The sequence below is a fragment of the Rhineura floridana genome, chromosome 10 (genome assembly GCF_030035675.1).
Source record: "Rhineura floridana isolate rRhiFlo1 chromosome 10, rRhiFlo1.hap2, whole genome shotgun sequence".
NCBI lineage: Eukaryota > Metazoa > Chordata > Lepidosauria > Squamata > Rhineuridae > Rhineura > Rhineura floridana.
The window spans coordinates 71,375,016-71,401,491 of record NC_084489.1 but is presented as its reverse complement, the minus strand read 5'-3'; the positions used below and the strand labels follow the sequence as shown (position 1 = coordinate 71,401,491).

At 42.2% G+C, this 26,476-nt stretch overlaps 1 protein-coding gene across 1 annotated transcript; it reads right to left on the bottom strand.

Moving 5' to 3' along the window:
- Positions 1 to 13,084: 13,084 nt before the first annotated feature.
- On the bottom strand, positions 13,085 to 26,067 carry KLF6 (KLF transcription factor 6). Its single transcript, XM_061586742.1, has 4 exons — positions 25,392 to 26,067; positions 21,855 to 22,434; positions 18,642 to 18,765; positions 13,085 to 16,761 (listed from the first exon to the last, which is right to left on the bottom strand). The coding sequence occupies exons 1-4, from the start codon at positions 25,491 to 25,493 to the stop codon at positions 16,710 to 16,712; spliced, it is 858 nt and encodes a 285-aa protein (XP_061442726.1). The 5' UTR covers positions 25,494 to 26,067; the 3' UTR covers positions 13,085 to 16,709.
- Between the last annotated feature and the right edge of the window lie 409 nt (positions 26,068 to 26,476).

Sequence of the window (26,476 nt, the reverse complement as noted above, 5' to 3'; positions counted from 1 at the left end):
CAACTTGATTGTGGCATTTTATTATACTCTACTATTTATTTTGTTCCTTCAGTACAGTGGTATCCAATGTGGTACCTCCCACAATGTCACTGGAGTCTGACTCTCTTTAGCCCCAGCCAGCATGTCCAATAGTTGGAGGGGGGGGGTTGTAGCAGGGCCGCACATAGCTCCCCCGATCTGATTTGGAACCTGATCTGGCACTCTGAAGCATCCTCAATGTGGGACAGACATGACCCGGATGCAGGCCTCGAACCCATGTTAGGGCCTTGTTCAGTGTTTAATTAGGATTTAAAACCTAATTAAACATGCAGTCTGGGGGTGGGGGAGGAGACACACATGGGTTGCCAGCATGCTTCTTCTCCTCCCGCCCTTTCCTCACTGCCATACCAGCAGCCCTTTTTGACTTCCCCAGACCATGATCTGAGTTGAGGAGATCTGCGGCTGCCTCAGCCTCTTCTGGTTGAATCCTTAGTTGATCTAAATTGGCCCAATTCAGTTTGGGATACAGAATTTGTCCAGAGCTGGTGCACAACCCTAAATTGTAGTTCAACAACATCTGAAAGGCATCATGTTAGCTATCTCTGTTTTAATATGTTGTTCACTGCTTTGGAGATCTTAGGACTAAACAACAACAACAATGCCTCAGTTAACAAAGTAGATGCGTTCTTGGACATTCCTTCTTTAACAGAAACTTTGGTACCCAAGGTAGGAATAACATGGAAAGAATAAGGATCCTACACCCTCTCACAGATGGTGGGGGCAGCTTCAACAGGGGCTTTAAAGGGTGCCTATGCATCACCCACTCCATCTCCCTCCATCTCGCCCTCTAAATCAAATTGGATCCTTCCCTCCCCAGCCCTAGGAGAAAGAAAGAGATCTCTTCAATGCAGATCAAACACACAGACTTGTCAGTTTTGCCATAGCAAAGCAAAGGCATAGAATTGCCAGTTAATTGATAGCAAAACAAAGGCATGCTGGTCCATTTCACCTTAAAGCAAAGGTAGTGCTTAAAAGTTTATCCACAGCAAAGCAAAACTGGTCAGTTTCATCTTTAAAAAAGCCTTCCTTAAAAGGAGATTAATTCCTGGAGGATTTGTTAACTGTGGTGTTTATTCATTTATTTATTACATTTATATACCGCCCCATAGCCGAAGCTCTCTGAGCGGTTTACAGCAATTAAAAACAAATATACAAATTTTAAAACACAAAAAAAATCAAACACACAATTTAATTTTTTAAAAAAAACAATTTATTATTGTTATAAATAACAATAACAACAACAATAATAACAATAACACTACTACTACCACTACTACTACTACTACTACTACTACTACTACTACTACTAATAATAATAATAATAAATGTGTTATGGTTTATTTATATACCGCTTTTTGGCTTAAAGTCCCCTAATAATAAATATCCTACCGTAAGCACAACTAGATCCACAGAGAGACTAAACATCCTGATGAATAGTTCTGAGATGGCCAGTTGACCAAATACACCTGCTCTGGAAGCCAGTACAAAGAATATGAACAATAGGCAGGTAAAAACTTAAACAACACATAGTAAGTGGAGGGTAGAATGCGGATCAGACATTGATTACTGATGTGGTACCCTTAGGATTGTGATAAATATACAGGGGTATCCTGTTTTCATCTGGTGAAAACTGCAAGAGCTGAAAGAGAGGGTTGTCTTACCCAGAGTAGACCCATTGAAATTAATTAACCTAAGTTAGTCATAACTATGAAATTCAGTGGGTCAACTCTGAGTATGGCTAGCACTGAATACTACCCGTATCTTTGAACTTGTCTTCATCCTGACCTTCCCTTAGTTTGGGAGAATGGCAATTTCTATAGTTGCCTCTCCTTCTTGGCTGCTGCAATGAGAGCTCCCTCTCCTGTTCCAGTGAACTTTAAGAATCACATCACTCCCATAGCTCTAACACACACACACACACACACACACACACACACACACACACAGAGAGAGAGAGAGAGAGAGAGAGAGAGAGAGAGAACACCTGGTCATATAAAAGGTTTTCAGCTCTTCCCCATTTCTGTTTGACTGAATGACTACGATGCCCTATCAAATAAATAATAACAATAAAGAACATAAAGGGTTCCTGCTGTTTTTCTTTTTCTTTTTCTTTTAAAAAAGCCAGACAGCATTGTTTGTGATATTGATCAAAAGATCTTAGGTTGCACTTTCCTTCTGAGTTTTATCATGCAATTTCAACACTACACCAGATCAGAAAATGCACATGCAATTAAAAGAAAAGATAAGGCACCGGAAGTATAAATCGGTTGAGATATCAAAGATGCTTTGCTTTCAACAAGCTTTGACAAGCACAATACAAGTTAAGTACAGTGCGTGCCTAATAAAACAATTCTCATGGAACCAGGGGTGGTGAGGGGTGGTTGGAGGAGAGTAAACAACAGTAACCATTTTTACAAGGTGGACTGTAAAGAATTGTGCAATGTGATCAAAAGCATTTTCAGCTGCAAGCACACACATGAATATGATGCTATGTCGGTGGGATTGCTTGAAGGACCTTCCACAAAGTTCCATCTGATAAGAAGGTGGTGACCCTTTCGTTGAACTCCAGAACTAGCAACAGGGTTGCCAATTAACCTGGAAAATAAAGGCCTGGCCAGTTTCTAGAAGAGCAATGGGCAAGGCTGCTTTTCTTCCCATCCCCTCAGCCATTTTTAGCTGTACATTATAGGTGATGACAGCTTTCGCTCTGGGTTCTTTCTTTGCATCCACCAAACATTACAGGACTCCATCCACGACTTACCCAAAAATGCTGGACTTCTCTCCTTGGCTCATCCTCCCAGAAGCTACTTTGGACTCCACCGTTTGACTCTGCCCCTTGGTTCACCCAGGTATCAGAACTTTTGATTTCAAAAGTTGGTATTTCCACCTTCCAATAATTATCTGTGCTTTCAAATCCTGGAGGCTTGACTACTGCAATGCATTCTCTTTGGGACGTCCCTTGACAAATGCCAGGAGATGGGCTCAGAATAAGGTTTGACAACCCTTCTGCCTATAGTGATGGGCACTAGAAGTGCAGCCTAGCAGAGCTTTAACAATTGTACTCCCTTCCTAGAGCACTGGAAGCACAATTGAAGGTGATGGGTTGAGACCTAAATAGCTATGGTCCTTCATATCTTTGACAACACCACCTTGTACCCATGTGTTATCTCTAGAATTAACTGGAAATCAGAGCTTGGCAAAGTTACTTTTTTGAACTACAACTCCCATCAGCCCAATCCAGTGGCCATGCTGGCTGGGGCTGATGGGAGTTGTAGTTCAAAAAAGTAACTTTTCCAAGCTCTGCTGGAAATGACCTTTTGGCACATCCCTCCAGTGGAAGTATTCCTTATGGTCATTCCTTAACTAAAGAATTCTTAGACAAAAATGCAATTTCTGAATAACGTCCAAAAGCAATGGAACACCTTTGAATGCTCAGAGGAAACACATCTGAACACATTAACTCACTATAATCCCAAACAGAATTGCAGCAGCAGCAATGCTATATGATAGTACCATATGTATAATATCATATTACATATGGGAGGAAGTTAAAAAAGCATGTCTTGAGAAAGGCCACAAAGGCAAGCTTCGAATTGGGAGTTTCCTGGTTTGAATTGGGGGCTCACTCTCTTTGCAAGTCCACTGTGGCAGTCCTCTGGATAAGCAAGTGGGTCTTTTAGCACCTGATAATATCTTTTTAGCACTGTCTTGCAACATGTCCACAAAAATTACTATTCTGCCAATGCCTGCACTTACATTCTGATGTTAGTCATTTGTGGCACAGTAACTGTCTCAAAGAAAAAAGAAAACCAGTTCTGTAAACATCAGGAAAAGCTTCCCTGCCTGGTTATTTATAGGCATTTTTTACTACCAAAGGTGACCTGGCAAGTGGCAATTTACAAGTCTGGCCTAACACTCCAGTACAGAGCTACACTTGCAAACTGGAGCTCTCACAACAGCAATAAATTGCAGGGCTGGTCTGTGTTTTGAGTGCAAGTTGCAAAATGGCTCTGAGCCTGTAATGACTGAATAACATTAAATATTGGCACAAATTTTGCATATTCACTTCAGCTATGCAACCTCCTACCTGATATAGGTATCTACCTGATACAAACCGGACTTGGTGATCTTTCTACAGATTGCAAAGGCAACATTGTACAGAATGCTCTTCTTCTATGGTCTTTGTCCCTTCTTCTCCCTCTTCCCTTAAATCCACAGTATTTCAAAACAAGGAGTGAAGCAAGCCAGCAGAATGAGGGACATGTTGAAATGCATGACAGTCTTGGTGGATAATTGTTGCAGTGCAGCAGCCTTCTTGCGCCACACTTTGCTTTGAGCACAACGTTATTCTCCAGCTCTGCAAGACAAGGGAGGGTGGAATAACTCAGAATAGCTCAACTGGGCTTTCTCACAAGCCTTTATTTAGGATGTGTGGTTAAAGCAATTCCACCATTACTCATAGGAAGCTCAAAAATGCAACACACCCAGAGAAAATTGACAAATGTCTTCAAACTGTAGGCTCAGTCATATTTTTTTGTGTGAAGTATGAAAAATTCCAGTTTCCATAAATGCAATATGGAATGTAATTCCATAAATGCAATTCAGCTAACTTGGACTCAGAGGAGCTCCAGTGAAATAAATTGACCTCAGTTAGGCATGAAGTCAATTTCAATGGGTCTATCTCTGAGTAAAAGTTAGTTGAATAGAAACCATAATCTTGTTCTGAGTAGAGAGGGACAAATCCCTGCCTTCCACATGTGTCCAATATGGAAGAGGTCCAATTAAAACTTAGGCCACATCTGCACCATACATTTAAAGCACTGTGATAGCCCTTTTAACAGTCCTGGTTCCCCCAAACAATCCTGAGATCTGTAGTTTGTTGAAGGATGCTGAGACTTGTTGTTTCTTGTTATATGCCTTTGAGTCAATTATGACTTATGGTGACCCTATGAATATTTTTTTGATATATTCATACAGTTTTCTCAAATGCAAAGATGTATCACAGAACACTGAAGTCAGGATCATTCAGACCATGGTATTCCCGATCTCTATGTATGGATGTGAAAGTTGGACAGTGAAAAAAGCAGGCAAGAGAAAAATCAACTCATTTGAAATGTGGTGTTGGAGGAGAGTTTTGCGCATACCATGGACTGCGAAAAAGACAAATAATTGGGTGTCAGAACAAATTAAATCAGAACTATCACTAGAAGCTAAAATGATGAAACTGAGGTTTTCATACTTTGGACACATAATGAGAAGACATGATTCACTAGAAAAGACATTAATGCTGGGGAAAACAGAAGGGAGTAGAAAAAGAGGAAGACCAAACAAGAGATGGATTGATTCCATAAAGGAAGCCACAGACCTGAACTTACAAGATCTGAACAAGATGGTTCATGACAGATGCTATTGGAGGTGGCTGATTCATAGGGTCACCATAAGTCATAATCGACTTGAAGGCACATAACAACAACAACATAGGATTTTCATGGTAAGAGGTATTCAGATGTGGTTTACCATTGCCTTCCTGTAAGCCTATGACACCTGGTATTTGGGTATTCGAGATTGGGCATGTTTAGGGTAGTATGACCGTAGGCTGAGACTTGTTAGGAGACACCTATTCCCTCACAGAGCTACAATTCTCAGAGTGGGTTTTAACAATCAGCCCCTCTTCCCAGGGAACTCTGGGCACCCTTAACAAGCTACCGTCCCTTCTTTGGGGGAAGCCATGACCGTTAAATTAGTGTGACAGTGCTTTAAATGTCATGGGCTCCTATTGGGAGGAAGGGTGGGATATAAATTAATAAATAAATGCGCAATTGAGGCATTAGAATGCCTGAATAGGGCCCTGTTGGATGTATGAAACTAACCTGGTTTTCATTTGGCTGCATTCCAAATCAATGAGGCCTTTGGGCTCCATTGGTTTCATTCATTTATTTTGTGGGGCCCTTCCTGGCACTGTCTCATTAAGTACCCTTCCACTTCCCTAATATTATGAGGTGGGGCATAGCAAAGAGAGAACCTGATAACAGTCACAATAGGGCCTCAGATGCAACAGCATGCAGGGACCCTGGCAGCCATGGTAAATATAATTCCCATGGCTCCCAATATACTTGGTTGCTGCTGTACATGCTTGTGGCAGCTTCTAAGCCCTGGGTCCCTGGGAGCACCATCTACCCTTGTCTCGGTGAATACAGCAAAGCAGGGAGGGAGGGTGGGCTTCTTTAGAGGAGGCTGGTCCCAATCTGAAATGGAACTAGAAGGGCAGACTCCTTGAATCCAGAGTTTGAATCCCCTTGTCAGTTTGCAGATGCTGCCCCATTACTGGCCAAAGTTATGCACATTTAACATGTTCCTTGTTTTACCAGAAACTGAATGACCACAAAGTCAGTCAGTCAGTCAGTCAGTCAGACAGACAGACACACACACACACAAACCAAACCAAACCAAACCAAACCAGGGCTTCTTACCAGAATAGATAAGACTACAGAAGAGATGCAGCAAAGTTTATATAAAAGCATTTAGAAGAGAACATGGATCTGACAAGTGTGATGTTCTACTATTGTGGGATGCTGCATTGAATCATTCAGGAGATCAGTTTTAGAGAAGAATAAAGAATGAGGCATGATGTGCCCAATTTTGAGAGTGTTTTGTTTCAAGATGCAACATGATGACACCAGCCCCTCTGAACCATCTCTTTAATAATAATAATAATAATAATAATAATAATAATAATAATAATAAAATTTTATTTGTTAGTCGCCTATCTGTCCGAACTAACGGACACTCTAGGCGACGTACAACAATATAAAATACAATATACAAATCAAAAAGCCACAATCATCAATTAATCTAAAACCATCCTTCAATTAATACAATTAATTAGGTTGTGTGCTTTCCAAATGTTATTTCAAGCTCTGCTAAAGCAGTTGTCTGTTTTGCATTATCTTTTCCCTACCTTACAGGCATGATGTGCAATCTGTAAGGTAATGGAGACAGACAGATGACTTGCCATCTCATTTTCCTTGTTTTTCTTGGCTGGAATTTCATAGGCTCCAATGTTCCCTATTTACCAGGGGCAGCCCCTGTTTTCCATTACCTCTCTCTGTTATTGCTTCTTGGGCATGCTTTTTTTAAAATGGCATTTGTGTGTGTTGTCGTTCTTTAGGGTTCATCCCCTTCCTCAGTCTCTAGAAATGAAATCTTTTTCAAAAATGGTGGGTTGCCTCTTGATTCAAGTGTGCTGTGCATGCATGTAAAATTGTAAGTGAACATGAATGCACATGAGCACATACCCATACATGAACGCTAGACTCAGTGCACAGCCTCCCACTCTGCACTCTGCAGCTGCTGTGCACCAGCGGCATGTCAAAATTCTTCACCCTCTCTGTCGGGAGAAAAAATGTGGGAGACAGTTTCACCAAATTTCTCCAGGTGATATCCTCCAACAGTTTCTTGGGGATAGGGCTCGCCATTTATTGACTTCTGATTTTATTTGTATGCTAATTTTCAGACCATTATTGTCCCCCAAAGCAGCTCATATCAATTAAGAGAGAGAGAGTGCCAGGCGTTAGGCTTGCAAACTAAAAAGACAAGACATGCTAGGAGAGCTGAGGGAGAGAGATCAGTTTTTTGAGGTCAGAATGAACTGGAGAAGGGCTCTAGTTTGCGTAGATCCCATATCTATAAATCTATAAATCCTGTTGAAAAGCTACATTGACTGGAATGCACTTTTGATTTCAGAATGGCATTTCTTCACTTTCCGTGTCCCATTAACTACATTGACAAGTGATGCATATTAAAAGATGCCTCTTCCACTCATGGGGAAAAAAAATCCCCAAATCCATTGTTAGTGCTATTTGAACTGTTTTGACTGTGTCTTCAGCACGGTAAGCAAGATTAGTCTGAAATGGAATGTATTTGTTGAAGGAGAAACTGCATGTTCCAGGTCAACTTGCTATCTGCTTTGCATGCAGGAGGCCCCAAGTTCAGTCCCTGGCATCTCCAGGTAGGGGTTGGGAGAGTCACCAGCCCAAAACCCCGGAGAGCCGCTGCCACTCAGTGTAAACAGTACTGAGGTAACCAGTGGTCTGACTCAGTATAAGACAGCTTCCTATGTTCTTTCCTATGCAACTGCTGAGCGATAAGCATTGATATCCAGTTCTGGGCAGGCCGACCTTTCTTTACTAGTGTTTTTGCTCAGGTAACGTTGGTGACTCTTGCTCCTTTGGCCAATTGAAGGGGACAGAGTGTCCTTCCCCTTCCTTAGCAATGGGAATAGTAGCACAGTTTATTTTCCCCTAAGGATGCTGATGGTGGTGTTGGTGTTGATGATGATGATTGCCACTACAAGTAACAGCAGCAAGTGCCACCATTTTGCATCTTCCACAATGCCCTGAACGTAGCATTGTTCTGGACTGCTGTATATGTGTGTGTTCTGGGGTGTGTGTGTGTTAGGTTTCAGTTGAGTTCTCCACATTTCCATATCAGTTTGTGATTACGATTTTTTTAAAAAAAAGTCACGATAATTTATCAGCATTTTAGTGCAAATTTCTCCTAATATACGCATATTTGTATGCATTTTTTGCAAAGCAATATCCCCTAACATAATGCATTTTTGTAGGTTATTGTCACCAATAGATGCATTTTTATGCATACTTTACCCAATAAATGCATTTGTGTATTCAGTTACTTGGCTGGAGATCTGCATTGCCAAATTTGGATAAGTAAGAATTTCAAAGGATGACTGTGTTTTGGTCCACTTATTGTTTCAGAAAGTACAAATTAGGGTAGGTTTATCTTTAAATGCAAACGGAATTGAATTTCCCCCCTATCCCCTGAACTGTTGATAACCCATTGTGGGACAATTGCACATCCTCCAACATTTAAGAGATGAATATGGGGACCTGCTTGTAATAACCTTAATTCTCACACCAAGGATCATTGGCCATTCCCTTTACACATTTGCTGGATCTGTTCCACTTGCTTTCTGTTGTACTGGCTATTTTGCAATCACCTATCATAATCAGGAATGTTTTCATTCTTTTAGTTAATTTAACTTTTTTGGGGGGAGGGGGAATGTCAACAATTGTCTGACAATGAACATAAGAACATAAGAACATAAGAAGAGCCTGCTGGATCAGGCCAGTGGCCCATCTAGTCCAGCATCCTGTTCTCACAGTGGCCAACCAGGTGCCTGGGGGAAGCCCGCAAGCAGGACCCGAGTGCAAGAACACTCTCCCCTCCTGAGGCTTCCGGCAACTGGTTTTCAGAAGCATGCTGCCTCTGACTAGGGTGGCACAGCACAGCCATCATGGCTAGTAGCCATTGATAGCCCTGTCCTCCATGAATTTGTCTAATCTTCTTTTAAAGCCATCCAAGCTGGTGGCCATTACTGCATCTTGTGGGAGCAAATTCCATAGTTTAACTATGCGCTGAGTAAAGAAGTACTTCCTTTTGTCTGTCCTGAATCTTCCAACATTCAGCTTCTTTGAATGTCCACGAGTTCTAGTATTATGAGAGAGGGAGAAGAACTTTTCTCTATCCACTTTCTCAATGCCATGCATAATTTTATACACTTCTATCATGTCTCCTCTGACCCGCCTTTTCTCTAAACTAAAAAGCCCCCAATGCTGCAACCTTTCCTCGTAAGGGAGTCGCTCCATCCCCTTGATCATTCTGGTTGCCCTCTTCTGAACCTTTTCCAACTCTAGAATATCCTTTTTGAGATGAGGCGATCAGAACTGTACACAGTATTCCAAATGCGGCCGCACCATAGATTTATACAACGGCATTATGATATCGGCTGTTTTATTTTCAATACCTTTCCTAATTATTGCTAGCATGGAATTTGCCTTTTTCACAGCTGCCGCACACTGGGTCGACATTTTCATCGTGCTGTCCACTACAACCCCGAGGTCTCTCTCCTGGTCGGTCACCGCCAGTTCAGACCCCATGAGCGTATATGTGAAATTAAGATTGTTTGCTCCAATATGCATAATTTTACACTTGTTTATATTGAATTGCATTTGCCATTGATGTGCCATCAATGGTTCAAAACAGACCTAAGCAGCTGCAGTGTGCAGAATGGTAGGCTATGCGCTTCACAGTGCCATAGGGTTCATACACATATATTGGCATGAATGTACACTAGAAATAAAATGCAGCCATTACTATTACTAACTCAAAACCAAAACTAGACATGACACCATTCACGTGGTTAGCAACTGTATAAATGGTCTTTCTTTCTCTCTCTCTCTCTGTTATGGCTGGGTTGTTGTTTTTTCTTTCAAAGAAAATAACAGGGACTAGCCTCCTGAACTTCTCCCATTTGCATTGGAAGGAAAACTTCCAGTGAAATGAGTGGGAGCTTTCTTTCCGATGCAAATAGCGTGAAGGAGATCCAGATTGGGACCACAGTGTAGACTGCTCTCAGTGCTCTGATCCAGACTGGGTTCCTTGTGTCTGATTTTTATTTTTAAAAAATACTCCACAAATGTGCTAACTACACAATGTCATTTGTATTATTATTTATTCAAAATTTTTGTAACTCACTCTTCATTTATACCAGGGATGGAGAATCTCAGGTCCAGAGGCCAAATGTGTCCCCTCAGACCCCTCCTTGAGACTCTCTCTTAGCCACATACCTTCTTCTGTAAGAGTCACATTGGTTGCTGTGTCCACTTTTGCCTCTGACCCTATCCACCACAGGCATGTTTCCCTCAGAGTTTTCACATATGAATGTGGCCCCCAGTCTGAAAAAGTGTTCCTCACTCCTGAAATACAGCATGGAGTGTTATCCTCTAGTCCGGGGGCTTAGTAAGATCTCTATGCAATTTCCTCTGCCGACCCTGACCCAAAACGTTTGGCAGTGACAGCAAAAAGAAAAAAAACAATAGAGTGCATAGAGCGGGGGAATAATTCCCCTTCTCAGCTGATCTGCACAGAACAGGTGAGCTGATGAGGCTGCGTTGCAGCATGTCTGCATGCGTTGTGTGCCAGTGTGTGAGAGAGAAAATGTGGTGGGCACACCCACCACTGAGGAAGCACCCCTCTGAAAAGGGGGGGGGTTGGCAAAGGATGGCTGCAGCTGTCAGGCCAGAAAAGAGTAACACACTCTGAGGCAGCGCTTTCCGCAAGGGCAACAGCTTAGATTGGCCTTCGGCCATGGCCCTTGGGATGAGAACCCAAATGATGTTACAAATACATCATTAATATTTTTGTGAGAATTCTAGCCCACTTATGAGTTTTCCATTTAGGGATGTGTGCATCCATTTCTTGAGGGCTTCTAACTTGTATTTCAAAAATACCAGCTCCAGCAAAGGCAGACCCTGGTAGGTTGCAGGTAGGGACTGAAGGAAGCTCACAGGTAGGGACTGAAGGAAGCTCACAGGTAGGGACTGAAGGAAGCTCACAGGTAGGGACTGAAGGAAGCTCACAGGTAAGGTGTAAAACACAGGCAGAACTTGGTGGATCATTGGATAGTGGAGAAGCCAAACAGAATACACAAAATTCTGGTTTGTTTGCTTTTTTTTTTAACACCCAATGCTGGTTACCTGACAGATGAGTTTGACTGGCTGAACTAGTAAAATTGTTTGGTTGGCAACCTACAATTAATCAAGGAGGCAATATAGTTCATAATTAGGGTTGCCAACTCTTGAAACAAAAAAATGTAACTGGGCTAGGTTCCAGGTGGAGGAAAGGGAAGTGTCTTGCCCAAACCGGAGCTACTGACTTGACCTATAAAAGGCCCTGAAACAGGTGTGGAAAGCTGTGGCTCTTCCGATGCTCTTGGAGGACCATTCCCACACATCCTTGAGCATTAGCAATGACGACTCAGGCTGATGGGAGCTGGAGTCCAAAACCAGCTACAGGGTCACATGTGCCTCTGTGCTTCCCTAAAAGGATTTGCAGAGCTCCTAGCTTCATGTGTTGCTCTTTTCCAATTTCCAGTAAGAAGAACATCCTCCTGCCCCCCCCCCACTTCATACAGGAAAGAACTGAGAGAATGGCTCTCAACTTTTCCTTGAGATTCAAGGCCTAAGGAATTTCTGAAAGCACCACTCTTATTTCACCTGTTGTTTAAAGGGCTAATAAAATATTTTGAGTCATTGAAGACATTGGAAGTTACACATGGTCTCATTACTCCTCCAGGTGTCATGGCTAACAGCAGGGTGCTAGACCCAAATGTGCCCCCCCCCCCGGGCCTGTCTATTTGGCCCTTGCAATTCTCTCCAGGTCACACCCATCACTGGCCCAGTTTCACACTGAGTGTTTTTGCCTGGCTGGAATGTGTACTTGAACTCTGATAATCACCATTCCTTATCTGGATGGAGGAGAGGGGTGTTTGTATGTAGAAGCTAGACTACTGTAAGTACAAAGGAAAATGTGCATCCATTGATCTACTTTTGCTGGTATGTGGCCCTTGGAAAGTTGCCAGAAGGGAATGCGGCTCTATGGCCTACAGAACTGGATCTCCAATGGTCTCGTTATGGACCTCACAATGAAGGCCCCATAGATGCAAGAAAAGAAACATGTTACTCTCTTACACCCTCCTCTCCTTCATTATCCCCATCTATTTTTGTATTGGATCAGGATGCAGTTTTTGTGCGGAGTGATCACAATGGGGACATATGGAACAGCTTCATGTATCTTGCATATAAAGAGGTGCAAATAGGTTAAAGGAGTTCTGATGTGGAAAAGCTTAGCTAATTGTCTCCTCCCTTGGCAAGTCTGGTAAGGGGGAAGAACCATAGCTCAGTGGTAGAACATGTGTTTTGCATGCAGAAGGTCCCAGGTTCAATCCCTTTCTGAAATCTTGGAGAGCTGCTGCCTGTCAGTGTAGACATTACTGTGCTAGTTGGACCGACGGTCTGACTTGATACAAGGTAGTTTCCTCTATACTTTGAAAAAACATTACTCTCCATCACATCCAGGGAACTACTGGGGAAGAAGATTCTGGATTCCAAATCCACATAATGGAAATTCATAATGGAAATTAACACTTTAATTCTACCAAAGAAAAAACCAAGAAACAGGCCAAAAATGCTGATAAGAATTTTTTTATGTTATTCCAATAAAAAATACATTCATACAGAAATATAACAATCTTGCAAAAAACAATTTCAAATAAAATCTTGTAAAACAATTTTTTTTACAAAAATCTTACAAAGAGATTCTTTAGATAACAGGGTGCTTCCAAAAAACAAACAAACAAAAAGGAAAGAAAGAAACAAAGAAACAAATTTTACGAATAGAAATTCTCTTCTGAAATTTCAAGCAATTTTTTTCTTTCCGCTTGATTGAGGCTCAGTTATCACCCGAACAAAATGTACTTGTTTAAACTACAAAACCAACAGGCATATTTTGACATATGGCAGACAGCCCCCATCCAAAAACCATTTTGATATTTCACAACCTAGAAAACCTAATGTAAGGGGATTTATTAAATTTCCATGTTTTTCTCCTTGGGTACTAATGGAGTTATTATGGCTGAGCAGAAAGCATTGTTAAGAAAGCAAAAAATAAATAAATAAATCCTCCTCAAACACAAATCCCAGAACAACAAACTCCATAATTGCCTTGATCCATGTGTGATGATTCTGATATACACACAAGCACAGAGACTTCCTGCCTTTACTGTGAATTGGCGAATGCACCATGGATGAAATAGTGTCTCTCATTGTAGCTGCAAGGAATTTCCTCAAAATAGAAAAGAAAAAGGCAGTACCTGCATACATGAAGCTCCACATGTATATTAGAGCTCCATAGATTGTAGAAACTCCATGTATATATACATTGGAGCTCCATAGATGGTAGACAACCACCTAGGATATTTTTACATTTTTAAAAAAGCACACTTTCAAGCATATAAAAGTCAAACACAACACAAAATGTGTAGGCCTGTGTGTTCCTTAGAATCAGACAGATACCGCACTTTAACGTGTTCCAGAGAACCATTAATCTTCATCACCATTTCCAGGAAAAGCTATCTGAAACAGCAGGAAACAGGCTGTAGGTGTGGTTTCTGTTTTAAGTATAGCACTGTTAAGGAAGGCAGTTTTGAAAACTCACTGATTTAACTTTTGGGGGACAACTATGTCTAATCTTCCTCACAAAACTACGTTGCACCTTCAGCTGAAATGTAAACACCAGAAGTAACAAAGCAATAATCAATGAGCTCATTCCTTGATCTTCTAGAGAAGTTTGAAGGACAGAAACTGAAGTGCTGTATTTTGTTTTTTAAATAGAATAGCTACTGCTAAATGTAGCACAGAAGGTGAGGAACCTGTTAACCTCCAGATGCTGTATGACTACAGTTTCCATCGGCCCCAGCCAGTATGGTCAACAGTCAGGGATGATGAGAGCTATAGTCCAACAACATTGGGAGGGCCACCTGATCCTTGCTGTAGTGCTTCCAGATGACCTGGAAACATGTCAGTAGGCACGTCTGGCCCTCAAAGCATTGTTCCAAATCAATACTTTTCACAACAAATGGAGACCTGCCATAAGAAACAGAAGCACCCAGCAGCGGGGGGGGGGATGCAATTGCAACAAAAAAGGGCTAGCTTGGCACTTTGTGAAGGTGGAAGGGGAATAGCAAATCCATTGCTCTGAAGAGAGCAAGGTTGATTCGGAAAGTTGCCAAGCGGTTTGCACAATCCTAGAGCAGCTGTAGGAGCTCTCGGAAGGGGTTCCAGTGCACTCTATTCAGTTGAATGTTGAAGATTTTTGGGCATGCCAAAGCACTCCCTAACACTGAAGCAAATGCAACAGCTTTCTTTTTGCAAGAGCTGCATGTGCACATTGGATACTCCCCCCACCCTCAGGTCACTGCCCAAACTTTTTAAAAAGTAGTCTAGAAGCCAAAAAAGTAAAACAAGTGAAGTTTGTAAGCATTTAGTAACCACCTTTTGGCAGCTTCCATCATGAAATTAAGAGAAAGCAGAGGGCTCCTTATAGGATGTGATATTTATAGCAAAGAACTAAATCCTTCTATTTAAAAATAATATATTATCCATATATATATTTATACACACACGCACACGCAGCGCTACACATACTATACACACAAATATACACACATAATAAACTTTCTGCCTGTTTGGTTACTTTTTTTTGTTTTGTTTTTTTCATAAAAAAAGTAATTTCTTTTGGTTTTAACCTAGAGAAAGCTTGATATAAAGATGTGGAATTTGTGCCTTTTTAAGCAAATATTTCTTTTTGCAACACTCCTGCACTTTTTTAACCAAGGAAGAATGGTACATTTTGAAGTACAGGGGAAATGAGGATTGGGAGAAAAAGAGTTTGTATTACACACACATGCTGGGGGTTGTGCAAGGTCACATATATATGGGATTCTCAAGGTGGCTGAACTGGTCAGATTATTCCATAGGATTTTTAAAGCAAAAACATTGACATGTCTAAGGATGCTTCTGTACATGGAAAAACCCTGATCAGCCTATGGTTTTTCCCCACCTTTTCATAATATACATTTGATACAGTACAAATATCAGGTGACAAGAGAGCCTTAATGAAGCATAAATCACCCATACCCCTGTATAAGACCTCCTACAAGAAGAGGTCACTTTGCATAAGGCACCATTATTAAGGTCAACAGTGCATTAACAGCTAGAAAACCAGAAATTAGAGACCTCTAGGCATAAATAAAAAAGAAAGGAACAAAAATAGCTGCATGAGATTTTTTTCCCTTAAAAAATAAAAATACAGTTTCTAACCTACAGTGGTTTTATCCACCCAACAGGACAAAAATAAAAATCCAAGATCTGTATGTTATGTAACATTAAACCAATTGCATTGTAGCAGCTTTGAACTGGAATTGAGGGGGTGGGGGCAAAACAAAATATCTGCAGTCCTGATTAAAGAATGGAAAAGCATACAGTTCCCCAGAACCATGCAATAATCTTTGTATTATAATGAAAAAAGTTATAGGTTGTGTTATATTGTAAATACACAGCTTATACAATGGGTTACAAATGAGCTCTGTAGCAAGTAAAAGAAGCTACTTGACACATTGCACATTTAATAGCTGGACCAGACACCGAAAGCTCCTCTCACACAGGATAGGGGCCCTTCCCTCCATTCTGGTGTCCTGACTTTCCACCCCCTCCCCTCCATCTTCCCCTCCCCCTTTCTTTTTTTAAAAAAGGTGCAGACACCCCCTTCCGCCCCTCCCCTTGGAAATGATTGGTGATCACTCCTCCTTGCGGCATACTCCTTACACACGCAAACGATTCCCCCGCTCCCCCCCTCCATTCAGCCAACCTTTTTATCTCTTACGGTTATAAAACAACCACAAGGAACAAAACGGAAAAAAAAATGTGCCTCAGCAAACAGTCGCCCAGTAAGATCCTCAATAACATACAGTCGTCCAATCATTAACATTCTCAGTGCACGTGCTCACGGCAGAAGGCGTAGAAGCCACTCAGAAGGTTGGGTGCCAGCGTACGAGACCCACACCGTGCGGTCGCTATGCCGTTTCTTACATGACTTATTTAGCCCTCTGAAGACCTTCCAAGGAAGAGAGGCCCTGGAGGCAACTGGGTTTAGGGTGCAAAATGGCATGCTTTGGCTGGAACACGCATCCCTTCTTTCAAGGCTGGTTGACCTCGAAGCCTCTTAGCCCATAGAATTCGACCTCTCTACCCAATTCAGAGATGCCTCTTCATGTGAAGGGCCAGGTGGTCAGACCTGGAGAAACACCTGCCAAAGAAGAAGAGGGGCATGCTTGAGTTAAATGTTCAGATACATATTTAGACCTATAGAGGGAATTGTGGTAGACCAGGGGAAGCTCATGTGACTTTCTCTAGATGCTGATGGACTACATCTCCCATCATCCCACACCACTGGCCATACCTGCTGGGTCTGATGGGAGTTATATCCTAATATCATCTGGAGGGCACCACACTGACTACCACTGTTGTAGGCTGTAAAGTCTTAGAACGGCAGCGTGGTCCATCAGAGAGAGATGGAATTTCATTTGGGAGACCCAAGTCCAAAGCCCTTTGGCATCTTATTGTATCTCAGCCTCATCATCCTTCCTGTAAAATGGGAGTACTGGCCAGACACAATTGTTGCAAAGGCTGATACTAGAAAGCACCATACAGCTACGTAGCATGTTTAATTGACAAACATATGCAGAATTAACTCCACTACAATCAATCCACTACACGTGACCTTGGAACACAGGGATATGTTGTCAAGTAGGTGAACAGTGAGCAAAGTAACAGAATGATCACTCCGCCACGTGGCCAGATTGCAAATTGCTGTATCTCAGCAAAGTGTGCGGAGCAGCAGCACAGCAGTCATGATCTGGTTGTTCACCTCTTGTGCTTACATTCATATTCTTCAAGGAGCTCAGAATGGCATGCCAATCTTATAACAAGGTTCATCTGCAACAAGCCATTCAAGGAGCTTCATACCCAAGCAAGATTTTATTCAACCTGTCCAAGCTCTCACTAGCTGCTCAGAAGGGCCATTGCTAAGTGACAGAGCATCTGCTTTCCATGCAAATGGTCCCAGGCTCAGTCTCTGGCATCTCCAGGTAGAGCTGGGAGAAAACCATCTTAAATCCTGGAGAGTCGCTGCCAGTCAGTGTAGAGAATACAGAGCTAGATGGACCAATGGTCTGATTGTGTAAAGCAACTTCCTGTGTTCCTATGCCACACTGACTCTTTATGACCATACACTAGTAACTCTTCGTGACAGAAGGCTGGTGAGAATCAATCTACCTTCCAGTTAAATGGGAAAGGGGACAAAATAAAGATTGCTTAGCGGAAGAGCTATTTCTTAGAAGACAAAAATGATCTTGACGTTTTGGAAGAAGCAGGGGAGGGGACTCGTAGATTCTTATTTATTTATTTATTTTATTACATATATACCACCCCATAGCTGCTCTCTGGGCGGTTTACAGCAATTAATAACAAATATACAAATTTTAAAACACAAAAAAGCAATTTAAAAACACAATTTAAAAAACATTAAAAACAATTTAAAAGAGTCAGGAGAGACCTCCAAGCCCACCACCTTACAATGTGGCAGCGTTCACCAGATGTTAACTACACTGTAGCAAGCTTCCGAGACATTCATTGAAGAAGATTCTACAGACCTCTCCTACTGTCAACTTGTCCTACCATCCTCCTGATCTCGGCATTAGGAAGTTGCTCTATTATTCAAGCTTGTATCCATGCAGGAGCTATCTAAAATGCATTAACTTCAAAACTTCAGTCTACTTAACTCTGGGAGTATTTCCACTGGATTTCAATTAGGCTGTTCTGAAATACGCAACTGGAAGACTGCAGGAAGTGGCTTTCCTTTAATCAGAGATAGAAATGATACACCTGATCAGAGGTGTGTTGCTGTTTTTGCACTGTTACAGACACAGCTACTTGGTAGTATATCATTGACACTGGATGCTTCCTTTAAAAAGCTCAGACGCAATGGGACAGAACTGATATGTGGCTGGGACAGTTTGCCTGTTAGCGGCTTTATAAATGAAATGTTTTAAGGCATTGCTGCCCATGGAAACACTGAGGGGTAAAAGGTACACAGATTATAATTAAAGGGAGTGCCCATTCACATACCTGTCACAGTGATTACATTTAAAAGGCCTGGCACCCGTGTGCTTTCTGAAGTGTCTGGTTAACTCATCACTCCTCGCAAAACGCCATGCACACCCTTCCCATGAGCATCTGTAAGGCTTTTCTCCTGCAAATAAAACATACCACAGATTATTAACCATCCATATCTACCTCCAACCAAAGACGAATATTGATTCATTTGTTTTTACATAGGAAATAAGGCCGCTCAATTTAATTCACAACAGCATGCTAAGTACTTCCGAGAAACCTGATGGAGAATGTAGATATTTTTGAGCTGACAGCTTTGCTGCAATTGCAAAACATCAAGCCCTGACTGGAAGATGTGCCAGTAATGTAAGCCTTATAGCACGGAACACTAGGAATTCTTTACGTTTTCAGAATAGAGGCTTGTAAAATTACCACTGACCTGGTTGCCTGGGGCAAGTAAGAACTGCCTCCAGATGACTAACTTGTTATGGAAGCTCTACAAAAGTTGGCTCTCTATTTTTCAGGCCCAAAACTACTGATACAGGCCATGTTTTCAAGGAGTAAATATTCTTATGGGCTAAGTAGCCTTTGCGATTTTGCCAGGTTAAACATAACTGCAACAAATTATGGGTTGTATGTGCCTAAGTTACACTTGAAGTAAAAGCCCACTGAAATCAATGGACTTAAATTAGTCATGATTAAATTGCATCCATTGATTTAATGGGTCTACTCTGAGTATGACTTAATAAATTTAGTTGTCTTGGTAGATTCGCAAGTTAGGCTGCGAATTGGTTGGCAATGAGCAGCCTAACCTACAAACCCACTAAGGCAAACTACTTGGTTGCAAGCCTATTTAGTACTGTATTATTAAGCCCAAATGCTTGGATGCCAGAGGGATGCCAGCCTTAATCCTAACAACAGGAGAAAACAAATGGTTTGTAAGCAGCATGTTGCAAACCAAGTGTTCAAGTCTCCCATTCCATTCTTTTCTCTCATTATAACGATCTAGCATGTTTGACAAGGTCTGTTCCTGAATTGGGAAAATCTGATTGTTTTGTCCACACAGCTTTAAGAGACTTGGCTGTGAAAGAGTGGCTGTTTGTTTAATTAGCAGTAAACAGATTACCTTCCCCAGGAATACATGAGTCAAAGTGAGTGGGGGTGGGAAAACAGTTAGAAGGAAAAAAAAATCATGGAATAGAGCAGACTTCCCCAATCTGCCGTTCTCTGGGTGTTTTGGACTCCCAGCAGTCCCTGTGAGCCAAGTCAATGATCAGGGATTATGAGAGTTGTAGTTCAAAACACCTGGAGGGCACCAGGTTGGGGAAGCCTGGAACTGAGAATAAACCTGTCTTCAGCAGATCAGAAAAATGCATCTCTACTCTGAGATTCTGGGTACAAGATTTTAGGGGTTAACAGTTGTAATTTTTTGCTTCCGCTATTAGTTTGATTTCTACAAAATAATAGCAGGCATACAACAGGGAAAGGTCTTCCTCAAGTTTACCCAGTTGCTGGACTAGGGAAGCACATAAGAGATCCTTCTTCTTCTTTGTATTCAAATGGTGAAAAGAGCTTCTCTGAAGAGCAGGCCTTTAAGCTGCTTGTCTCAAGATGTAGAACCTTGCTCTGCACCTTGAGTGGGAATTGGTATGCCAGCCAATGGCTCTGCATGCCTAACCACAGTCATCAAGAACTCTAGAATATTAATGCTAAGAAGCAACTATGCCAGCTACTTTGACTATAAAAAAATTATACAAACCCTGGATTGCCTCCACATCTCACATCCTTTCAAGCTAAGCTAAGGAACTGGGTTTGTTTTGTTTAAATACAAGCTTCATGCTAGTAAAATTCTGCTAGCGAAACCACATAATAAAATGCTCATAAAGTCCCCCATCATCTTTATAACTGTAAACACATCTCTCAAAAAGGTTGGCAGCATGTCCAACCATCAAGAGAACTTGTCACTCTCCTGCTATTAAGAAATCTGGTGCTGAATCAGTGAGGAATCTGCCCTTCAGAGTCAAGATAAAAACCCCCAATTTCTGAGAAACTTCTCAATTTCCTTTTGTTGTTGAGTTTCAGAGCCAGTTCTCTAGTCATCTTTTTTTTTTCCCTTGAGGAATTCCCTCCCGCTCCTTGGAAAGATTAAACAATTGTGCATCTTCTCAGGCATAAGCTAATTACAAAACAGGAACCAGTCGTGTGCAAGGGAAAAAAATTAACTAGCCTCATCTAAGCTTTGTACATAGAAGTTTGCAACCAGCTTATGGGAAAAAAATGAGGAAGCAATGCCTTGCATTCTGGGAAACCTCTGCTATTATTGCATCATCTGATGGCCTTGAGCTCTTGCTCGAGAAATTGAGTAACATTATGACACTGTTAGTATCGAGGGCTTTTCTTATGATTATCACCAACCAGGGTCAGCCATGCAGCTAGAAAACTCCAGGTGGGTTGCCTGGAATAAGGAACAGCTCTTGTGCTGAAGTTGTAGATTAGGCATGGGGAATCTATAGTCCTTCAGATATGGTTGAGCGGACCATGCTGTCTGAGGCTGATGGGAGTTGGAGTCCCACAACATCCAGAGGGCCACAGGTTCCCCATCCCCACTGTAGATAGATGGGACTGTCAGTCCTAATAATGCCATACTGGTGCATGGTTCTGCTGGCCATAAACAGCAGGGGAGGGGAAAGAGGAGGATACTATTATTGAGAATCAGCCAATAGCTGAAGTGGAAGGCAGAGGCCCAATAGGAACCAGGTGTGATGGTGAGTACCATTAGCCTGTTGCATCTTAGGGCCCAAGCCATGGAAGGTACGACACACAGGTCTTTATAAGAGAAAACTGCCTGTCAATGCTATAGGAACACGAAGAAAATGAGGTTCCCTTATATCTATATTCTGCCTTTCTTCTCAGATGGAAGCCCTGGGATTTCCATCATGGAACTGTACGTGGGGTGGTCTCCTAGCTAAGTGCTGATTAGGCCCAGACCTACATAGCTGCACCAAGGACGCCATATCATGTGCCTCCAGATCAGGGTCTGGTCCCTTTGTGGCCAGGTGGGATGACACAAGGGGCTCTTATGCCCACACAGGTACAGGGAGTAGATGCCATCTTAACACCATATGTATACCCCAGTTTTGTTTTTCCGTGGACAACACAATGTGACTAATTTTTAGATCACCGAAGGCCAGACATTTGGGTCACCTAACAGACCAGAATGATTCTCACCTGTATGGGTACGCTGATGTGCTTTCAGATGTGAACTTTTGGTGTAAACCTTCCTGCACCCATTGAAGTCACACCTGTGGATCCGCCTCCTTCCATCTGGAGAGGCATCACCGTTGACCGGGCCACCCTTTTCTGCAGTCTTTCCACCAGTACCAGTACGAATTTTGCCTGGTGAATGCAATTCACCGGGCGCACAATTCCATGGTTGAGAAGATGGCTCCTTGCCCAACTCAGGGGAAGAAGGAGGAGTTGAAGTGACAGATGAACTCAAGTTTCCTGTATTGGCCAAGCCCAAGACATCACTTATGGGATCAGAGGTAAACTTAGTTGTAGGCGAAAGTTCCTCAGAGCTGTCTGAAGATTCGCTGCTGATATCAGAATTCAAACTGTTGGTCTCTAAGCTCTGACTCTTTGCACTTTCCTCCTTTAGGACACACATGGTCTTCTGTTCAGCTTCTTCTTTTTTTTCACGCGCCAGAATAATTTTGGTCCACAGATCTTCCTGACTGTCAAATTTTATCTCAGAGGCAGACACGTAGCAGGGCTCACTCTGAAGATACCGTTCTAGCTCTAAGCAAGTCTATAAAAAAATAAAATTAAATTAAAATTAAAAAAATATTTAAAGTCCAAATCTATAGCAATAAAACAATTTTCTGGAACTTCAGCCAGACCACATGTGTGCAAACGATGGGGTGTTTATTTCTGGTTGCTAGGCTGTCTTAAAGTTATAGGCCACTCAACCCTCATTTGATGACTGCTACAGTAAACAATACAATTCCCAAGGACTGGGCTAGAGTTCAACCATACATACACACAAGAGTTCAAACCCACCTACATTTTCCAGTCATTAGTCATTTAGTGTTAGCTAAATAATCATCTCCTAGAAAGGAGATGCGCAATGGGTTAGCTTTAAAGTCACTCTCTCCACCCACACTCTCCAAACTTAAATTAGGCTTTTCTGCCCTTTCCAGTATTTTATTAATCAAGAGGGCTTCAAAGTAATTGTGTGATGTCTGTGAAAAGTTATCAAGCTAGACTTCCACCAAGCTGACACCACTAGGGCTCTAAAATCAAGAAACATGTGGCTGCAACAAGTGATTATCCATATTCAAGGGACATCCACAAGCCAACCCATTTCCTGCACATGAGAACTCAGCCTAAAGGAGATGGTTCAAAGAATGCCAATTCTTCCAAACATCCTGGCATGTGCTTTGCATAACTCAGGGCACTTCTTGTAGAGGCCTACGGAATTTCAGTAACAAAACATTCAGAATTATAATGGGGTGCTGAGGAAAAAAAGAGAGGAACGTTGATAAAAAATGAAATGGGGGACTCTGTAAGGAGAAATACAACTTTTTAAGGCCCTGCTGGGAGTCCCACGATGAACAAGAACTTTATCTACTGGCCAAGAGCACAACTGTATGAGTCATCTCCCTATGTCTTTCACTCAATGCCAAAAGAGACTTCCTTTCAAAATGCTGAACTTCTGCCAAGAAAGTACATGGTTCAAATATACATGCAACGGGACATGCAAGAAATAAAAATACAAAAATTAATGATCCTTCCTCTGCCAAAATGAGACAAAACAAGCCTCTGAGTTACACAATGTGCTCCCTACTTCCTGCTACTTCGGAAGAAACGCAAGCGTTACTTTTGAGTGTGTGCGAGTGTGTGTGTGGTTGCATCAGTGTGTATTTCATTCCCCATCACCATAATTCAGGATCAGCATATTAACGGTACCAAATATGTAGGGGGCTGTGTGTGTTCATGAGCAAATCCATCAGTCTTCATTCCCCCTGCCAAGGGGTAGTTACCTTATCTAAAGCAGGATCCCTTCCCCCAAGGCAGTATAAGCAAAGCTGGCCCCAAAAGAAAATGCCACACATTTTCCCCCTCTTAAGTGTCAGCTTCAAGCGAGTTTCTGTCACAGCACCCTGCTGATTTCTACCCATATACTTGTTTCTCCTTTAGACTCCATAAGCACACTTACCTGGGAGTAAGCCCCACTGAACAATGGGACTTGCTTCCGAGTAAACATGCATAGGTTTAGGTTGAACATTTTCAGGGGGGGGGAAGATAAGTGGGAAAAGAATGCAACCTAATCAATATTTATAGGTTTCCCTATAATTAGACAACTGATTTGCAGTGCACTTAAAAAAAACTTTCAAGATGTATGGTTCCTATAAGGAAACAGGAGAGGAATTGATAGAAAGAGTAGGTTCAACTTTCATATTCTGAATGGATTTAAAATTCCCCCAGTATGCAAATCAGCTTTAAGGACAGGCCTGAAGCTCAGAGGGTTTTAACATTATTCTGAAGGCTACTAGAATCCAGATCTGGGTCTTGGTCAAAACCCCCAACTGCCTAAATGAAACTATTTAGATCAGTTTCAATCATATACTATTGCTACTGCCTTGGGAAAAAAGGGAGGGGGAGGTTGGAGAATTAGAGGAATGGAGGTGGAGATGGGGGTACAATTAGAAAACATGCAAAAGGTTGTAACGTTTTGAACGGCACCCTTCTTTATAGGCTCTCAGGCTTTACAAACAAAACCCACACTGATTTGATCTGGGCACTCTCTTTTTTTTAAATCAAGTATCACAGCTAGGATTAAAGACAAGTAAGTAAACGTACTTTCTTCACGGGGTGGGGGCAATTCAAAAGCAACCTTTTTTCCAAGCAATCCTATTACTTGGACTAAAAACAAAGACACCCCCCTCAAAAAAATTAGAAAGAAAGCTATGCCCATTAAAGGCAACAAGCCTTCATTCGTCCTCCACTAGAGTCAAGACTCTCAGCAATGAAAGGAGAGCAACAAAACAGTATCGTTATAGGACTGACAACTCAGGAACGGGAGGGGGGGGAATGATTTTAAAAATCAGCTGGTTAACACGCAGCAGGGAGTTGGAAGGTTCCGGTGGAAAAATAGCAAGGGGGAAAGTATTTTTTATAAATTTTGCTACCATTTTCCCCGTAAACAGGGGAGGGGGAGCAGAAAACAACTCCGTGTAAAGGAAAAACAGTTCGGATGACAAGATCCAGTTGTAGTGTTTGGATTTGCTTCGAGGCGGGGGAGGGGGGAGAGAGAGGAGAGAACTTTGCCAGGAATTGGATCAAAGCAACTGCGAAACGCAGGACGTGCAGATTCAGACATAATTTTTAATGGCAACATTTCACTTTACCGGTTGTTGTTTTGATGCGAGGGGGAGAGGAAGGGCAGGCATTCAAAACTACATCAGCCACTTGTCCAGAGGCTGTGACAGCGGCGTTCAGAATAGCTGTTCGCCGAGTAGAGAGTAAAACAATCATGCATTGCATAAAGAAAGCAAATAATAATAATAATAACAATAATAATAATAATTGCAGAACAGCCCAAACACACCTGCTTAAAACAAGATTTTTTACAAAAACAAAATAAAAACAAAACAGTAGAGTCCTACAAGCCTTCCTAAAAGGCAAGGATCTAACGTCGTTATCATTGCTGCTCCAAAATTAGAAGCAACGTTTGCCAAACACAAGCATATATCCTCCCTTTACCTGTTGCCAATATTCCTCCAGAGATGGTAAAGCGGAGAAGTAACCAGTATCGTGGACAATTTGGAGTTCCTGAAAGATGCTACACATTGGGAGCACATCCATGTTTTTTTTTTGCTTTGTTTTTCAAGGGGGGGGGAGTTGCAACAATAAACCCTCCAGAAAGTCAATGTCCAGTTGCAATGTTTCCCCCCCTCGCTCTCTCCTTACAAAAGACAAATATGAACAACGCTACAGATGTTTCTCAGCTGCTGCTGCTGCTGTCGTCGGCAGTCGTGATGGCAGGTGATGGTGACAGAAACACGGCCAGCTATTTACAAAGTCCCACTTCCTCCTCCTCCTCCTCCAGAGAGAAAGACGACCACAAAAGAAAAAAAAGATTTTTTTCCTCTCCACCCCTTCCAAAAAAATTCTAAGATATATATTAAATTCCTGTTCGATATTTCAGATGCAAAGGGATTTATTATATAATAATAAAAAAGCAAAAGTTTCATGCAAAGTTTAATTGCACAGCAATATATAGATAGATATAAACATATATATTGCAGTCTCCAAAATGCTGCTGCCGGTTCTTGCTTTCTACTCCTGGGGCTCTCTCCAGAAGATACTTGCTCAGAAGCCTACTCAATATTTGCAAACACTGAGATGACTGCGAATGTAACCCTCTGCAAAACTTCCCTATTCAAAGCTCTCCTTGGCCACAACCTCCTCCTCTTTCTACTCCCTCCTCCTCCTCCTCCTCCCCCTCCCGCTCCCCCCTCCCTCTTCTCACTTCCCCCCTCCCTCCAGCTCCAAACTACTCCGCCCCGCCCCCTTGACTGCTTCCTTCCCTCCCCCTCCCTCCGCCACCTCGTGATCCTATTACGCCGGCTCCGAACTCTGCCCAATCTCTAACAACAAAACTCGTTACACCGCGTTCCAATGATGTCAGAGCAGCCCAATGGCCGCGCGCGACGCATCTCGGCTCCTCCTGGCGTGACCAAACCTCTTCGTGACGCCTCGCCCGATTGGGCCGATTCGAAATTCCGCCCGTCCTGATTGGCCGGGTGCGAGGCAGGCTATTTTTAGAAGGGTATATAATGCTGGGA